The sequence below is a fragment of the Entelurus aequoreus genome, linkage group LG08, assembly GCF_033978785.1.
Source record: "Entelurus aequoreus isolate RoL-2023_Sb linkage group LG08, RoL_Eaeq_v1.1, whole genome shotgun sequence".
NCBI classification, from domain to species: Eukaryota; Metazoa; Chordata; class Actinopteri; order Syngnathiformes; family Syngnathidae; genus Entelurus; species Entelurus aequoreus.
The window spans coordinates 13132194-13148548 of NC_084738.1; the positions used below are offsets into that span (position 1 = coordinate 13132194).

At 37.6% G+C, this 16355-nt stretch overlaps 1 protein-coding gene across 1 annotated transcript; it reads left to right on the forward strand.

Moving 5' to 3' along the window:
* The first annotated feature begins 439 nt into the window (after positions 1-439).
* On the forward strand, positions 440-13754 carry LOC133655429 (dnaJ homolog subfamily C member 7-like). Its single transcript, XM_062055600.1, has 14 exons — positions 440-596; positions 1725-1813; positions 4577-4701; positions 4793-4906; positions 4999-5073; positions 8149-8267; positions 8341-8494; positions 10130-10294; positions 10371-10462; positions 10542-10615; positions 10689-10835; positions 12612-12767; positions 13097-13171; positions 13250-13754. The coding sequence occupies exons 1-14, from the start codon at positions 526-528 to the stop codon at positions 13285-13287; spliced, it is 1494 nt and encodes a 497-aa protein (XP_061911584.1). The 5' UTR covers positions 440-525; the 3' UTR covers positions 13288-13754.
* The last annotated feature ends 2601 nt before the right edge of the window (positions 13755-16355 follow it).

Below are 16355 nucleotides of genomic sequence, written 5' to 3' on the forward strand. Positions count from 1 at the left end.
GTGATACAATATGTGTTGTTAATTTACACTGCAATAACTTGTTACAAACTTGTGGTTGTGTTTTGTGTACACATTCATTTGAATGAAAATATAAGGTTTAGTTCTGTACAAATGTAGTGGTGAGCAACAAATAGAATTAAGACTACCAACTTGGATCATATAATTTAATGTATTTGGGAGAACATAATGTGGCTAAATACTATTAAATGTAAATATTAACGCCAAGCACATAAATATTAACAAAATAAGAGTGCCTACTTGCTACTTTAAGATACACTAGTGCTCTCTAGTGGTAGGTATTTTTAAGTGCATTGACTATTTGGTAGACTTGCAGAATATGTACTGTGCGTACAAATGTACACGATCATGGAAATATGTACATACAATTAAAAAATGTATCATCATCCTATTTATCATGTTGTCTTATATGTCAAGTTCAACAAGGACGCTCGCTCGTGACCTACAAAAAAAAGCAAGTGTCACACGGAAATGACGTCACGTCGTGTTCGTCCTTTCTAGAAAAAAATGGCGGCTGTTGACATCGACGTGCCGGTGGATGCGGACTTTCTGCTTCACAATCAAGACGACCTCGAACGGTATGAAGGAACCCTGTTGGGCTTTTATTGTTTGCCATGAACTTACGCTAAATGCAAACCGAATGGAAAAGATTTGTGAAATCGGACGAGGTGCCGGGGACAACAATGCCTGGCTGTAAGCTAACCAAGCTAGCATGCGCCTGAAAGACTGAAAGAGCACCGCCATGTATTCTACATGTTTCACCTTTCTTTAACCAATATATTTATTTATGTTCAGCATGAGGATGGCTCACTGATTTAAATGCTCTTATTGCCAAACACGTGGCCAACATTCGAAACTGTCTTCTATTGACGTCGAATTGTATCTATGTGTGTTACAATATGCTCTAATGTTAACAATCAACGAAAAGAAAGATATGAACAAAACTCACATTTTGGGTTCTAAAAGATAGCAGTTAGTCTTGTTTGGCTAAGTCTAGCTTTAACTTTACTCATACCTTAAATTAGTGTTATATGATTTATGTAGTGTTTTGACTTTAAGTTTACATTAATAATATATTGACTTTATCGTGGCTGAACGCTATAATGGTTACTTCCGTATGTAATCATGCAGCTTGCATTTTATTTTCTGACATTTCTCCACACAGTATTGACTTACATTGTCTAGCAGCAGCCCTTTTAAGTGTGGGGTAATACGTGATCGAACCTCATTGCATGATGTTCAGTTTAATAGCCCCAAATGATCTGTTTTAAAGTTAAAGTCAGTCACACACACACTAGGTGTGGTGGAATTACCCTCTGCATGTGACCCATCCCCTTGTTCACCCCCTGGGAGGTGAGGGGAGCATTGAGCAGCAGCGGTGGCCGCGCTCGGGAATCATTTTGGTGATTTAACCCCCAATTCCAACCCTTGATGCTGAGTGCCAAGCAGGGAGGTAATGGCTCCCATTTTTATAGTCTTTGGTATGACTCGGCCGGGGTTTGAACACACGGCCAAGGGCGGACACTCTAACCACAAGGCCACTGAGCATTAATATGTTGTATAGCTAGAGTAAATCCACATTGATACACTGTGATATAGAAAGGTATTTTCTAAGTTTCCAATTATTGTACGAGCTGAGTCACAATTGCAACGTTTATTTTTCCTTGCATTTATTTTTCCCTGGTTGGTTTTCTCCACCTCTTTAGTCAAGCCGAAGGCTTTAAAGAACAAGGCAATGCATTCTACAGCAAGAAGGACTACTCAGAGGCTTTCAATTACTACACCAAGGCCATTGGTAAGAATACCATTTCATTTTTGTTTTGGTGCTGTTTTTTGCCCCCAAAATTGTGTTTTGTCTTCAATCCAGTTTGGACAAATCAGCTCACAAGAAGAAGTGATCGCTAATTGGCTTTTATTATTGAATTATCTTTATGCAATTATCATGCATTGTTTAGCTTGAATGGTTATTTTCTATTCTTCAACTGTCCTTCTGGGACCTCCCATGAAGAATCATTGGTAAATTCCTGTAAAGTGGAACTGCGCTTTTTTGGAATTTTGCTTATCATTCACAATCCATATGAAAGACAAGAATGCATGTTTTTTCTGTAAAACATTCTAAGTTGTAGATAAATCAGCTAATAATAGAGCGAATGGTAGCCATGATGTCATTGCATCTGTTGCCCCATAAAACCCACTAAAAACATCCAAAAGGCGCCAACATTACTCCAATTACATTTTGTGACCTGAATATTTACCAAGTCATAGCGATATTGTTAGTATAAGCACTTACGTTAAGGACATAATTCTAGCAGCGAATTGATCACAGAGAAGTAACTAGCTTATGTTGCTATCATCATCAGCCGGTGAGCTAATTCTGCATTATGAATCAAGCTTCTCACCTGAATAGTTGAAGGTTGTAGCCATAAACCGAGAAGTTAATTAAATTTAACATCCAACTCAGACCTGAATATGGCAAGAAAAAAACGAAAAGACGATTGTTTTGCACCCAGCTATTTCTTAACCCTTGGCGAGGACTATTGATTAATTCTTCATCTAAACGGGAAGATGTAAACATTCCACCAGTCAGCATCCCAGTGAGAGCAGACATTGTACAGTAAATGAGTGTTTTATTATGTATGTTGTCTCTTACAAAGTCTGCCATTAGTAGTTTTGTTAGTGTTGAAGGAAAAAGCGAACATTGTGATGCGTCTATGAAATTATTGCGCCGCAGTATGCTTAAAATAACTAAAACTACTTAAAAGATACATATTATGAATGTGCCTGTGACTACATTACATAGATACTTTCATCATGTATGTAAAACCTTGGTGGAGTTGTTTAGATGTTTTAGAGCACTTTATAGACCGAATAGAACGACACTCATTGGCTCCATAGTTAGCTGACTTTTGCTAACGTTTGTTTCCGAGTTAGAATGCGTAAAAAGAGAATAACATATGTGTTCTTGTCTCACATAAGCATTGTAGATGATAGGCAAAATTCTACAACAAAAAAGTGGAATTCCCCTTTAAAGCAGAAAAGGACAAAAAGTAGGCTTATAATAATGAGAGTAATACATATCTGTGATTTTCTTTAAAAAGAAAGCACAGGAACTAAAAAAATAATGTTTTTGTCTTTCACGTCACTGCAAAAAAAAAAAGTTCTTAGCAAGCGGCTGTGGCTTCTATATTTTTGTATTTCTATTTAATGTTTTTAAGGGCAGCCAGAAAGTGTTTTTTGTGTGTAAGAATTTTTGTTTTTGCGGAAGCTAATGGAGTAAATGATCCTCCCCACGAATGAAATACATGTGTGAATATTTGTCATTGCAAATATTAAAATACCACTGCTACGTTTGTAAAATAAATGTTCTGACCAGTGATGTTACACGGACAACTCCCCTGCCCCTCACAAACGCACACACGCACACACATACTGGTTATCATTTGGAATGGGGACCAAGTTTTTTAACCATCACTTGTGGGGACAACCCTTTCTACAGGTTGTGGAGGCATAAAAAAATTAGGTAAAATGGCCACTGCCCAGTTAGCTCATACACGTCTTTAAATCTCTGGATTGATGAAGTAATGTGCTGATCATTCTTACTGGGGACCCTGGGGAAAAATACTTAATATGGTTCATGGGGACCAAATTTAAATAATTTTGCATAATTCACCCAAATTTGTACGTGACTACTGAGGACCATTTAAAAAAAAAAAAAAAAAGTGATTAACTATACACGGAAGAAGTGTGAGTAGAGCAGCGAGTGCAGTACCAGCTACAGCCCGATGAGGGGGCTGCTGTGAAAATGTCTCACACTCAAACTAACCAGTAAACATGTTTTATGGGCCAAAGCTTAAAAATCACTTAGGCATCTTCAGAATGGAACTGACTATCATTTAAAAAGGTTTCCCTTTAGGGTACCTGTTTTTTTGTCCCCATACCGTCAGAGGTCCCCTAAAGGTGACTGTGTAAACAGTGATGTCCCCAAGCATTGCTAGAACACACACACACACATTTTGTTTGAAATTGTCCTAAACATGTTTGCTGGTTTGTGCTGTCAAAACAACATTTGTGTTATAATGGTTTTAACGATTACATTTAGTTGCCTTTGTTGAACAGTTATTATCACACCCATTTGGCTTCAATCCAATGGAATGTCTACCGTCAATCGAGCTATGACGCATAACAATCAAGGTTTGTAGTAGTTGTCCATGACTATTATAATGAAAATGCAACAGAAGTGTTTTTTAAATTTGTGGGAACAGTTTGGGGAAGGCCATGAAATAATACTTGGAGGATTTTAACACGTTTTGGAACAAATACAAGGGAGACAAATTCCAGAGTTTGACTGCAGTTTGAGTACATAAACAGAAAGGGACAAGAAAAAAACACTTCTGGGTTCAGTTTGGTTCTTCTGACTCATCCTTTCACGCCAAACTTCCTCATTGCACATTAATTCTAAGTTATGCAAATCACTACTATTTTTTGTGTACCGGTCGTAAGTGAGACACTTCTTCATGCGATTGAAAGACTTCAAACTTTCCTTTTTCTTTCCATCAAGATGCCTGTCCCAAAAATGCCAGCTATTACGGCAACAGAGCAGCCACCCTCATGATGCTGTGCCGCTTCCGGGAGGCCCTGGAAGATTCCCAGCAGGCTGTGCGGCTGGACGACTGCTTCATGAAGGTCAGTCCCGACAGATCCTGCACACTCATTCGCTGTCGCAACTGTGCCAGTCCTTCTTACGGGGTGGCGTTCCCTCTCACCTCACACGCAGGGTCATTTACGCGAGGGCAAGTGCCACCTGTCTCTGGGGAACGCCATGGCTGCCAGTCGCTGCTTTCAGAAGGTTCTTGAAATGGAGCCAAGTAACAGAGAGGCCGAGCAGGAGGTGGAACTGCCTCCTAACATTTTTATTCATCCTGACCGAAAATCAGCTGGGTCAAAGTGACATGACACGTGTGTTTCTTCTTCTTTTCTCAGAACAAGAATGCGGAAACTTTGCTGGAGTTTGAGAGACTGGCAGAATTTGGCTTTGAAAAGAGAGACTTCAGAAAGGTCACTTTTACAAAAGTCATCTTTTTAGAGATACTTAACCTTTTTATTTTATTTAATAGGTAAAAGCACAAAAAACAGTTTTGGACCATATTATCCTCAAAATGTTGCGTAGGGGACCGGAGGGTCACACAATGTATGAATAACAATTCATCAAATGTATTTCACATACAACGCTAAACTAGTGGCAGTGCCTACTAGGGCTGTAACGATTAGTCGACCTTGTTGACAAATATCGACAATAAAATTTGTCGTCAATATTCGTGACGTCATCACTCGTGTTTTTCCGGGTGAAAGTGGGTCACTCGTTAAAAACAACGCCAGTGATAACATGTAAAGTTTGAGGATATTTCCTCTTATTCTTGTTAAAAACATATACCTTGCTCATTTTGCAAAGCAGACCTTGTTTTTATGGCAGTACATCTGTGATACGCGAGCATTTAAAGCAGAGCCATTTGGAGGAAGGATGCAGTCTCTACCTCTGTAAGAGTGTTAGCTTCTACCTTGCTAACAAGATAGCAAGAGTGAGACGAAGCTGTGTGAAAAATAACTTTAACTACCATTTTAGCCAAAGTCCGCTAGTTAATCTTACGTTTTAAAGCCGTGTCAATTTGCAATGCCAGGGAAAAAAGCACTTTAACAAACACAGAGAGACTGACAGGCACCAATGTGGGGGTATCATAAGATTATACATACAATCTATTAAATAGTCAACATTTTAAGAATTTATCAAATATTGAATTCTACACATTGAGTCTATTAGTGTTAAAACTGCCAAAAGTTAATCAATAGTCAATATACCAGTTTGCAGCTTTTTAAACATCACAAAATGCTTTTGTTTTTGAGGGAGTTAGATTTTGTGTCTTGTTTGTTTTCATTGCTGCTATTTTAACTGTTTTTTAAATACATAAACACGGTTGATTGGGTTTTTGTTTTTTTTAGCACTTTGCCCTTTCTTTTAAACGGACAACATTTTATTAGTCATTACATTTTTGTACCAGCTGAATGGGCAGCACAGTTACAGTATAAAAACATATTTATGAATGAATTAGACATCTTTGTTATTAGGAAACATGCCTAAAATAACTTAAGCTGAATTTAGAAGTCGATTGAAAAATTAGAGCCATTAAATATGTGTACGCTTTATTATCTGATTACGGTAGTTGACTAATCGTTAAGATAATCGTTGACTAATTGATTATCAATCGTTAGTTGCAGCCCGAGTGCCTACTAGCAATTCTTTATTTACTATTATGATTATTTATCATTGTACTATTAATGTAAAGGTATGCACTGCTGTCTTTCATGCAACTGCTGCCGGTTCGGATCCCAGCCAGGGCCACTGGAAATGCAGGTCTTAAGCTCAGATAAATGGGATAATTGCGCCTAGAAGGACACGCGATGTAGAAACCAAGCATGCGATGGACTCGCTGTGACAACGCTTTATTATCCTATGCCCCCGCAGAATTCAATTCCATGTACAACCTCCTCAGAAGTACTAGACACAACACATTCAAAGAGACCCCCAGGCTTTGCAAACTTTTTTTTTTTTCAAGAAGTTCCAAACCAATTTAAGAAAATCAACTGCCTCGCTTCAATTTTAATCCGTCTTTGGTTTAAGGAGCAACAATTGCCACTGATAGAAAACCATTAAGGACTTCCATGCAGCATATCTTTATTTTAATTGTAGTCACTTGCTTGCATTGCTTTCTTCCACCTAATAAATACAGGGTTTCCACGGGTTGGTACAAAGCATTAAAAGTCCTTGAATTAATTTTGTGAAAATGAATGCCTTAAATGTCGTTAAAAAACATTAAATACGATGTACAATTGGTCTCGCTTTGTGCATCGCTCTTACACACATACAATACACCAACGTTGCCTAGCTCGTTGCGACTTACTAGTGAGAAACACTGCTAAGTATCAAAAGGAAACGATTATTACAGAGCCAAATGTCCCAATGTGGAAATATTTAATCTTCAAGCTGAATGAGCAAGATGAGCCCATCAGCACGAACGAAAAAGGAAGTGTGCTGTGATGGAGGCATTGGCAACAAATCAAACAATCCGACCGAGTTTTTCCAATTGGGGGGAAATTGCACTTCAAGATGTTCAATATTTATAGAAGTGCAATATTTGCTAACAGAGATCAGAGTCCATTTTACTTTTAAGTTTGTTTACCTATTAAGGATAATTAAGTTGTTGACCTTCTAATTACAATAGTAAAAATACTACGTTAATGAACAATATGTTTATTGTGTTTGAAAGTTATTATTATTAATATTATATTAAAATTATATATTAAAATTACATTAGTGCTTAAATTGGCCACAGTTAATGTAAACTTTTCAACCATTCAACAATTTTGTCTAAACAGACAATTGAATGTTTTAAACTATATTTTTCAATCTAACATGAGCATTCAATGTGTTTAAGCTGTATTAAAAAAGCATTAAGATAATTCAATTAGATTTGCTGATACCTGCAGAAACCCTGAAATATAACATGGATTTAACTTAAGGCGGTCATTTTTATGTCAATCTACTCACCAAGTCCCTGTCCACTGTGGTCTTTTTACTAAAAACTGCCCACTTAAAGGGGCCGATGATGATTTTAATCATTCCATGTAGCATGTCTGTGTTTTTGTGTGAATTATCCTATCCTATCTATTGTTTCCTCAAATCAAGTAGTAATGTCGCGATGTCGTCGTCTTTTTCTGTCGGAGCTTAGCGGCTAATCCAATTTTGTAGTAGTAGTAGTTTTGTAAGCTTCAAAATAAAAGCCTGGCAGTATTAGCCTGGATTCTTTCACAGCAACAAATGAGTTTTTACATTTTTAGCCAAGAAAGATTTGTGCATGTACGAAACATTTGTCATTGTAGACAAGACGTGACAACATTTTTTGAACTAGTTACTAGGTAGGTTAGATAAGAGTGTAAGTGTGTCTCTTGCAAAAGTCACAGGTAAATATGCAAGCAATGGCTAGTTCCGATTCTGTTGACAACTGCTTATATTGAGTCAGCCATCGATTTAAAGGGCTTCCACTGTACAGAAAAAAATACAATTTTGTCTTGAATCAGGTGGTGTACTGTATGGATCGGGCCCTAGCTCTAGCTTCTGCCTGCCAGCGCTTCAAAATCCTCAAGGCCGAGTGTCTGGCTCTGCTTGGACGTTATCCTGAAGCTCAGTCTGTCGCAAGGTAGAAATCCTCAATTCTTAATTTTAGTGCAGTTTTTTAGGCTTTTCTGTTGACTTTTTGTTTCCTTTTCCAGTGATATCCTGCGTATGGATTCCACAAACGCAGACGCTCTTTACGTTCGAGGCTTGTGTCTCTACTATGAGGACTGCATCGATAAAGCCGTACAGTTCTTTGTCCAGGCTCTGCGCATGGCACCTGATCATGAAAAGGCCCGACTTGCTTGCAGGGTACGATTTTATAGTCAACACATTGCAAGTTTGCGTACTGCGTTTAATGCAGCAATTTTTTAAATGATACAGTCATTTGAGGAATCTAAGACAGCCCATGGTGTTCAAATGTTGTGTGCCTACGTGTTTAAAGTGTGGCCCAGGAGCCATTTTTGGGTCGCAAGTAAGTATGTTGTGTTGTAAAATGAAAATTGAGAGATGGTTTTAGACATTACACTTAATTGTTCTGTCACTCATCACAAAACTAAGATGTTTGTTCATACAGCTTAGCATAGCATAAATTGACCTACATTGGATTGGTTTTATTAAATTAAATGCACAAATTAGCCTCCCCTGTGTCCGTTTGGACACCCCTGTTGTATGACATTAGCGGAGTTCCTATGAATTGTGGTCAAAATACTCCACAAGATATACTAGCATACATGCACTAGAGATATCCTCACAGTTCTATCATTGTTAGGCAAATGAAAAATTCATTTTGGACAAATAGTTGCTCACTCCTGTAGAGCCAGGGTCCAGTCCGAGGCAAAACCCCCCAAACTGATGACGACATGGAGCACGAATTCGCCTATCATTTGTTCGTATATACAAAGTAAAACAAAAAATTTACATTTAGTTTTTCCTATTATGTGTACAGTAATTAAATCAAATATTAAGATTATGGATAAAAAGCTTGTAATTTCTGCAAATCTATCTGATACGCCAAGTTTACCCGGAAGTAGTTTCAAGTGGACTTGCATATAAACAAGAAGAAGACAAATAATTGTACTATGCTTTTAAGTTGAAGTTACCTCCGATCTCTTTTTTGTTTGTTGGTTTACCCAGGCCGGACATTGAAAATGTGGGATATACATTATCTCCATAGGATTGTCAATGAAGGATGACATTATTTTGGTCAGTGGGCGGGGATTATTTATTGGTCAATAGGCAGCACTGTAATGGGCTATAACTTGTATCCCAAAACCTATTCTTCTTACGTGCAGCTTGCGAATAATTTAACAATGCAGCATTGTTACAATGCACATTTCACATCTTCATTGTTTGGCCTTATAAAGAAGTAAAACAAAGAATGGATCCTGGATTACTTCAACTTAAACCGTAGTACAATTATTTCGGTTGTTGAATGTATTGCTTTTTCGGCCAAGTGGATACAACTCTAACCAAAACCCAAACCTTACTCTAACTTATTTTCAGCAGTGTTATTTTTTAAATGTATTTTTGATTTCTGTGTTACGTGTTGTCTCTTCAGCTTCACTTTCTTTTAAGACATGCTTCACTTCCATTGTCATCACCCCTGTGGGCGCGGCTTTCAGTGGGCGCAACTTAGACTTAAAGTGGGCGCAACTTAGAGTAGTTTTGTGCGGTCGCAGCTATATACTGTACTTGTCTGCAGTAGTAGTTTTGCTTGCTGGCGGCCTTTTTTTTTCAACCACTCTTGTTAAAATTTTACAGACACGTGCTTGTCAGTCGCCTTAATATATGCCATATTTTTGGTGCAAATTGTAAAGAGCGCAATGCGAACTGTCAAGGCAATCTGACTCCTGAGGTGCATTATTTGTCAAATGTTCAACCTTTCGTGCGTGGCGCATCAGGCATGCAGTATACGTGACTGCATCTGTTTGTCTTCCAAAACAGAATGCCAAAGCATTGAAAGCCAAAAAAGAGGAGGGAAATCTGACATTTAAGAACAACAACTATGATGCCGCTTATCAGCTGTACACTGAAGCTCTCGGGATAGACCCCAACAACATCAAGACAAACGCCAAACTCTACTGCAACAGAGCCACCGCAGGAGTAAAGGTAATGCAACATTTCTGTAAAAATAAGTTTTATTAGGTAGCTTTCTATCCTTCTGACACTTCTTACTCCCCAATAGCTGAATAAACTGAATCAAGCTATTGATGACTGCACCAGTGCCATTAAACTAGATGACAGCTACATCAAAGCTTACTTGAGAAGAGCTCAGTGGTATGTATGTTTGTCCTTAAAGTGTCTTTATTATTGTTTGCATTGGTTGTTTTCTAAAGTGATCTGTGGGTGACTGCAGCTTCATGGACACAGAACAATACGAAGAGGCCATACGCGACTATGAAAAAGTGTACCAGACCGAAAAAACGGCAGGTAAGCATCTGCAAGCGTTCTCAAATCCAAATGGCTGCCTTGTTGTTCAAATTACGTACGTCCCTATCTCTAGACCACAAGCAACTGCTGAAAATGGCCAAGTTGGAGCTGAAGAAGAGCAAGAGGAAAGACTACTACAAGGTGCTGGGAATAGGAAAGAACGCCACAGAGGACGAGATCAAGAAAGCCTATCGTAAACGAGCCCTGATGCATCACCCAGGTAGAAGAGTCTCGGCCTCTTTACAAACACTACTTTGGGTGGATTCACACTAGGTCATCCATAGCGTGCTGGACTTCCTCATGAGTCCTGATTGCCCAATTCCTCGGTATAACTGCAGTTTATCTTATTTGGTGGATCATTTTTAGTAGGGCTGTCTTCAACTAAGGATTTTCATAGTTGAATCTGATTCGTTAGATTTTGCCCATCGTCGACGATCAGTGGAATTTATACACCACCAATATTCAAACACATTGTTACTGTTCAAACTGTGTGTAATGTTACAGTGGCCAAAATATAACCAAAATACGCTGCCTTGTTTGAATTAACACTTAGGCCTACTATGCTACTGTATTTTAATGTTGGCAATTACGGTACATCAGAACATTGATCACACAATGATTTCACCTAAAGTGGCTGCTTTTTAACAGGAGTTTGTTTGTTGTTGCCTTTTTAAAACAAATTTTGGCATGTCATTTGTTCCACACCTTCTGCCGCAAAACCAAAGTACTGACAACACTTTTCTTTTCTTTGTAAAAAAATGTCTTGTGTTAGCGTTAGCATTAGCCATGTTTTGCTAGGTGTGTGTGAATCTCCGCTAAGGAAATGAGGGGGACGGCGCAAGCTACTGAAGCTCCAGGTGGCAAAAAGTATGCCGGAGTAAGAGGAGAAAAAATATCAATTTATTATTTTTTAATTAGTCTGCAACAAACAACATAAATATATCAATAAAATCGATATATTGCCCAAGCCTAGGTACTTATAAAAGAAATAGTACATACAAGTGAGCAAACAAAAGATCTCAATTGTAACTTTTTCCACCTCAAAAAAGGCTAAACCACAGTTTGAGGTTTCCGGCTGCGGCGCACCAAATTGACTAAATAGAGGAAGTTAAAGTAATTAAGTTTCTGTATGTAAACCATCGGAAGGACCATTACCAATTTCCGGCGATCAGTGCCGCAGGGGCCAATGGCAAGATTCAGATAGCCAGAGGCTTTTGATGGCACGGCGAGCTTTGTGTCTGACAGCGTCACATTTTGTCCAGCCTCGTTCACGTCCCCAATGTAGAAACATCCTCCCAACACAATTAGTAAAATATTATTGTGTGACAAATACTTTGTATAGAATAAGAAACGTAGCAAGTCAATTCTCGAGACCAGGAAGCAGCAACCGCTCTGAGAAAGTCTGAAGTGACAGCCAAAACTAAGATTGATCTCTTACTCTCTAAATATTTGTCTACATACAATAATATTTTACTAATATTTAAAGAAGACATGATTAACGGAATCCATTATCCTTAATTTTTTGTCTTAGTATTAGGAGTTATGATTATATAGTTTGCATAAGGTTGTAACTTGCCACTTCCATTGATTACTTGCAATCACATTAATAAAACAACACATTTTATTTTGCTGTGTAACTGCAATTTCGCTGACATAGTGGATTATTTTGTCTTTTTTTGGATTCCTTCTTTTTCAATATTTTGTACAGAGCTACCCCACGTCACAAATTTTCATGACTGCAACAATTGCATTAATTAAATGTCTTTAGTACACACACAGATGTCGCGGGTTTGACGTTTGGATCTTTTTGAGTCCTGGTAATTCATTCATATTATAAATTGTGTTGATTATAATGAATCTGCTTGGAGCAGTCACACTACTGTCATTAGAATACTGTGCTCCCAAAGATGAATGTACTTTGCTTTAGTTTTTATGTAAGGTGTCGGAGTGCATTACGTGTATCATTTGAACTTCCTTCGTTTTGTGTGTGTCGCAGACCGCCACAGTGCGGCCACTCCCGAGGTGCAAAAAGATGAGGAGAAGAAATTCAAGGAAGTAGGCGAGGCCTTCACCATTTTATCCGACCCTAAAAAGAAGACCAGATACGACAATGGCCATGACCTTGCTGACGACGGCTCCCTCGATGGCGGAGGTAAATGCTCAGCGTGTGTGGAGAAATGTTCAATATCAGTGTTGCCATCATTTCAAATTGTGTTGATTGTAGATCATAAGCTGTCCGCTAGATGGCGCCACAAGCTGCCATTTTCTCCTGCACAGGACACTTCAAAGTAGTGTTTTGGTAGCATTACTTGGCTCAGTCAGATGGGTTCCTTACCAACTTAGCAACATGCAAACTATTATGAATTACAACCACAATAATGAACATTGGTAAATTGTTGCCTCTCTGACCGTTTAAATAATTTTGCAACGACAGAATTTGACCTGTTTCAATACTAAAACAATGTTTCTTCTTCTGTCTAGATTTTGATGCAAACAACATCTTCAGAGCCTTCTTTGGTGGTCATGGTGGAGGCTTTTCATTTGATTCCAATGCAGGTTTGTTTATTTTTTGCACAAAAAAATAATTCAAATTTTAACACAAATCTAACTTTTTAAAATTATTTTTTTTCTAAGACTCTGGACCTGGAAATTTCTTCTTCCAGTTTGGTTAAAGAGAAAAAAGGACCACAAAATTAAAAACTAGCCCTCCAATGTACAGTATCAAGATGATGGTCCCACAAGTGACCCGAAGACTCCTGCAGCTTTTTGGATTGACTGCTATAAATGTACACCTTGCATTGATGCTTGAAAACAACAACAACAACAATGCTTTTTAAGTAACAAAATGAGCACCATCGGAGCATGTTGCCAAATTGAAAATAACTGATTTGTATGTTAAACCTCTCCTGGAAATAGAATCATCCTATTTCATTACTATGATACAATGTGGTTATTTTTGTTGTTTTTGTCCTCAAGGGACAGTCGATAAACTGACCTCAGGACACTCAAACAACAGTCCAGGTTTTACTGGCTCATTTGCCAGATTTGAAATCTTCCTTTTCTTCTCATGCTGCAATGTATATTTGACTTGAATGTAAAGTCCTTAAATGTTCATAAATGTTTCTCTTTTTTCTCTCAATCCTTCTTGGTCTGTTTATATTTATTGTTCTGTATGTTCTGCTCTGTATTCAGCGTTTTTATCAAATGAAACAATACTTTTATTTTTCCTCTCTAGTGCTTTTACTGCGCTGACTTATGCCAGACCCAGAACAACATTTCCAGATTGCCTCTTTTTTTCCAGATAATTAGACACTTGGCAGTGCCAAGCACTCACTTGTACTACTGTTTTATTTTAAGTGGTGTCTTTCCAGAAAGAGGAAATTATGTGATGGCACCAGTTAGCGGTTGCTGCACGAGAATGACATATTGTTTGGCCATGCCCACTTGCCATGTCATGCATGTTGACTCAGTTTAACAACTGCCCAGCCCCTACTTGTTGCACCTGTTTAAAGAGCCACTAAGACATGGTGCAAGATTTTTAAAACACGCTTTGAGAAACAGTCACGGTTTTTCTTATAAATAAAGACTTGTCTTTTATTGTCATGTCATTTTTTTTTTTTTGCAGTCTTGGCTGTTAACACCTTTGCTTATATTGGTAATATAAAATGTTATGTAGCCATTTTTTTAAGAGAAAATACTTTCTCAACTTGTTTTTGCAGTGGATCCTTAAAAACAGCAAAGCATTTCTGACATTGAAGATGTTTAACCAGTATTATTGAAGTAGGTCCCTAAAAACTGCAAAATACCCATGTTATATAGAAGATATTTGACTAGTTGGCCCTTAAAAACAGCAGAGATAAGGTTTTCATAGAAAATATTTGACTAGTTGGTCTTCAAAAACAGCAAAGAGTTTGATTGATTGATTGATTGATTGAAACTTTTATTAGTAGATTGCACATTGAAGTACATATTCCGTACAATTGACCACTAAATGGTAACACCCGAATACGTTTTTCAACTTTTCTAAGTCGGAGTCCACTTAAATTGATTCATGATACAGATATATACCATCATCATAATACAGTCATCACACAAGATAATCATCAAAGTATATACATTGAATTATTTACAATCCGGGGTGTGGGATATGGAGGGGGGGGGGGGGGGGTTAGGTTTGGTTGGTATCAACACTTCAGTCATCAACAATTGCATCATCAGAGAAATAGACATTGGAACAGTGTAGGACTGACTTGGTAGGATATGTACAGCAAGTAGTGGACACAGAGATCAGAAAGTATAAGAAAAAGTGTCTACATTTGATTATTTACAATCCGAAGAGGTATGATGTGGAAGGGAGGGTGTTAGTTTAGGGTTGAAGTTGCCTGGAGGAGTTCTTTTAGTGCGGTTTTGAAGGAAGATAGAGATGCCCTTTCTTTTACATCTGTTGGAATTGCATTCCATATTGATGTGGCATATAGATCTTGTCATATAGAGAGATAATCTTTCTTCAGCGTTGACCAACTGCTAAAAACGCTCTTCAAAGATCTACTAAAGGAAATACACTTTTTTGTTTTCAAAGATACATTGGGGAAAAAAATGCTAATCAAACATCCTTTGCTTAAAAGGAGCACTGTGCTGTTTTGATTGGCATATTTCAAAATAAGGTCCTTTAAGACAGCAAAATATTCATGTCATATACATGATCTTTGCTTTGTTGGTCCTTAAAAACAGCAAATAGCGACTGTTAATTTGAAGATCTTTGATTAGTTGGTCCTCAAAAACAGCAAAGAGACAATCTTTCATTGGCGTTGACCTCACCTACTGCCAAAAATGCTAATCAAAGATCCTATTTATTAAAAAAAAGGGGCACTTTGTTGTTTTGATTGACATATACAGCAAAATAAGGTCCTCAAAACAGCAAAATGCTCCTGTCATATAAAATATATATATACAAAAATAGGATTCTTCAGTAGGTTCTTAAAAACAGTAACTTGCTGTTATGTATTTATGACATTATTGCTTAATTCATTACTACAATTTGGTGAAGGCTTTCAAATTTGACATAGCCTGGCATTGACATACACAAAATAAACATTTTAGTTAAGGAACAATTTGGCAACTTTAGGGACTTTGGGGATAGGTTGATTGGCAACACTAAATTGGCCCTAGTGTGTGAATGTGAGTGTGAATGTTGTCTGTCTATCTATATAAAGATCCTCTATATATAAAAAAGGGGCACTTTGTTGTTTTGATTGACATATACAGCAAAATAAGGTCCTCAAAACAGCAAAATGCTCCTGTCATATAAAATATATATATACAAAAATAGGATTCTTCAGTAGGTTCTTAAAAACAGTAACTTGCTGTTATGAATTTATGACATTATTGCTTAATTCATTACTACAATTTGGTGAAGGCTTTCAAATTTGACATAGCCTGGCATTGACATACACAAAATAAACATTTTAGTTAAGGAACAATTTGGCAACTTTAGGGACTTTGGGGATAGGTTGATTGGCAACACTAAATTGGCCCTAGTGTGTGAATGTGAGTGTGAATGTTGTCTGAGATCCTCTATATATAAAAAAGGGGCACTTTGTTGTTTTGATCGGCATATACAGCAAAATAAGGTCCTCAAAACAGCAAAATGCTCCTGTCATATAAAATATATAGATACAAAAATAGGATTCTTCAGTAGGTTCTTAAAAACAGTAACTTGCTGTTAACTATTTATGACATT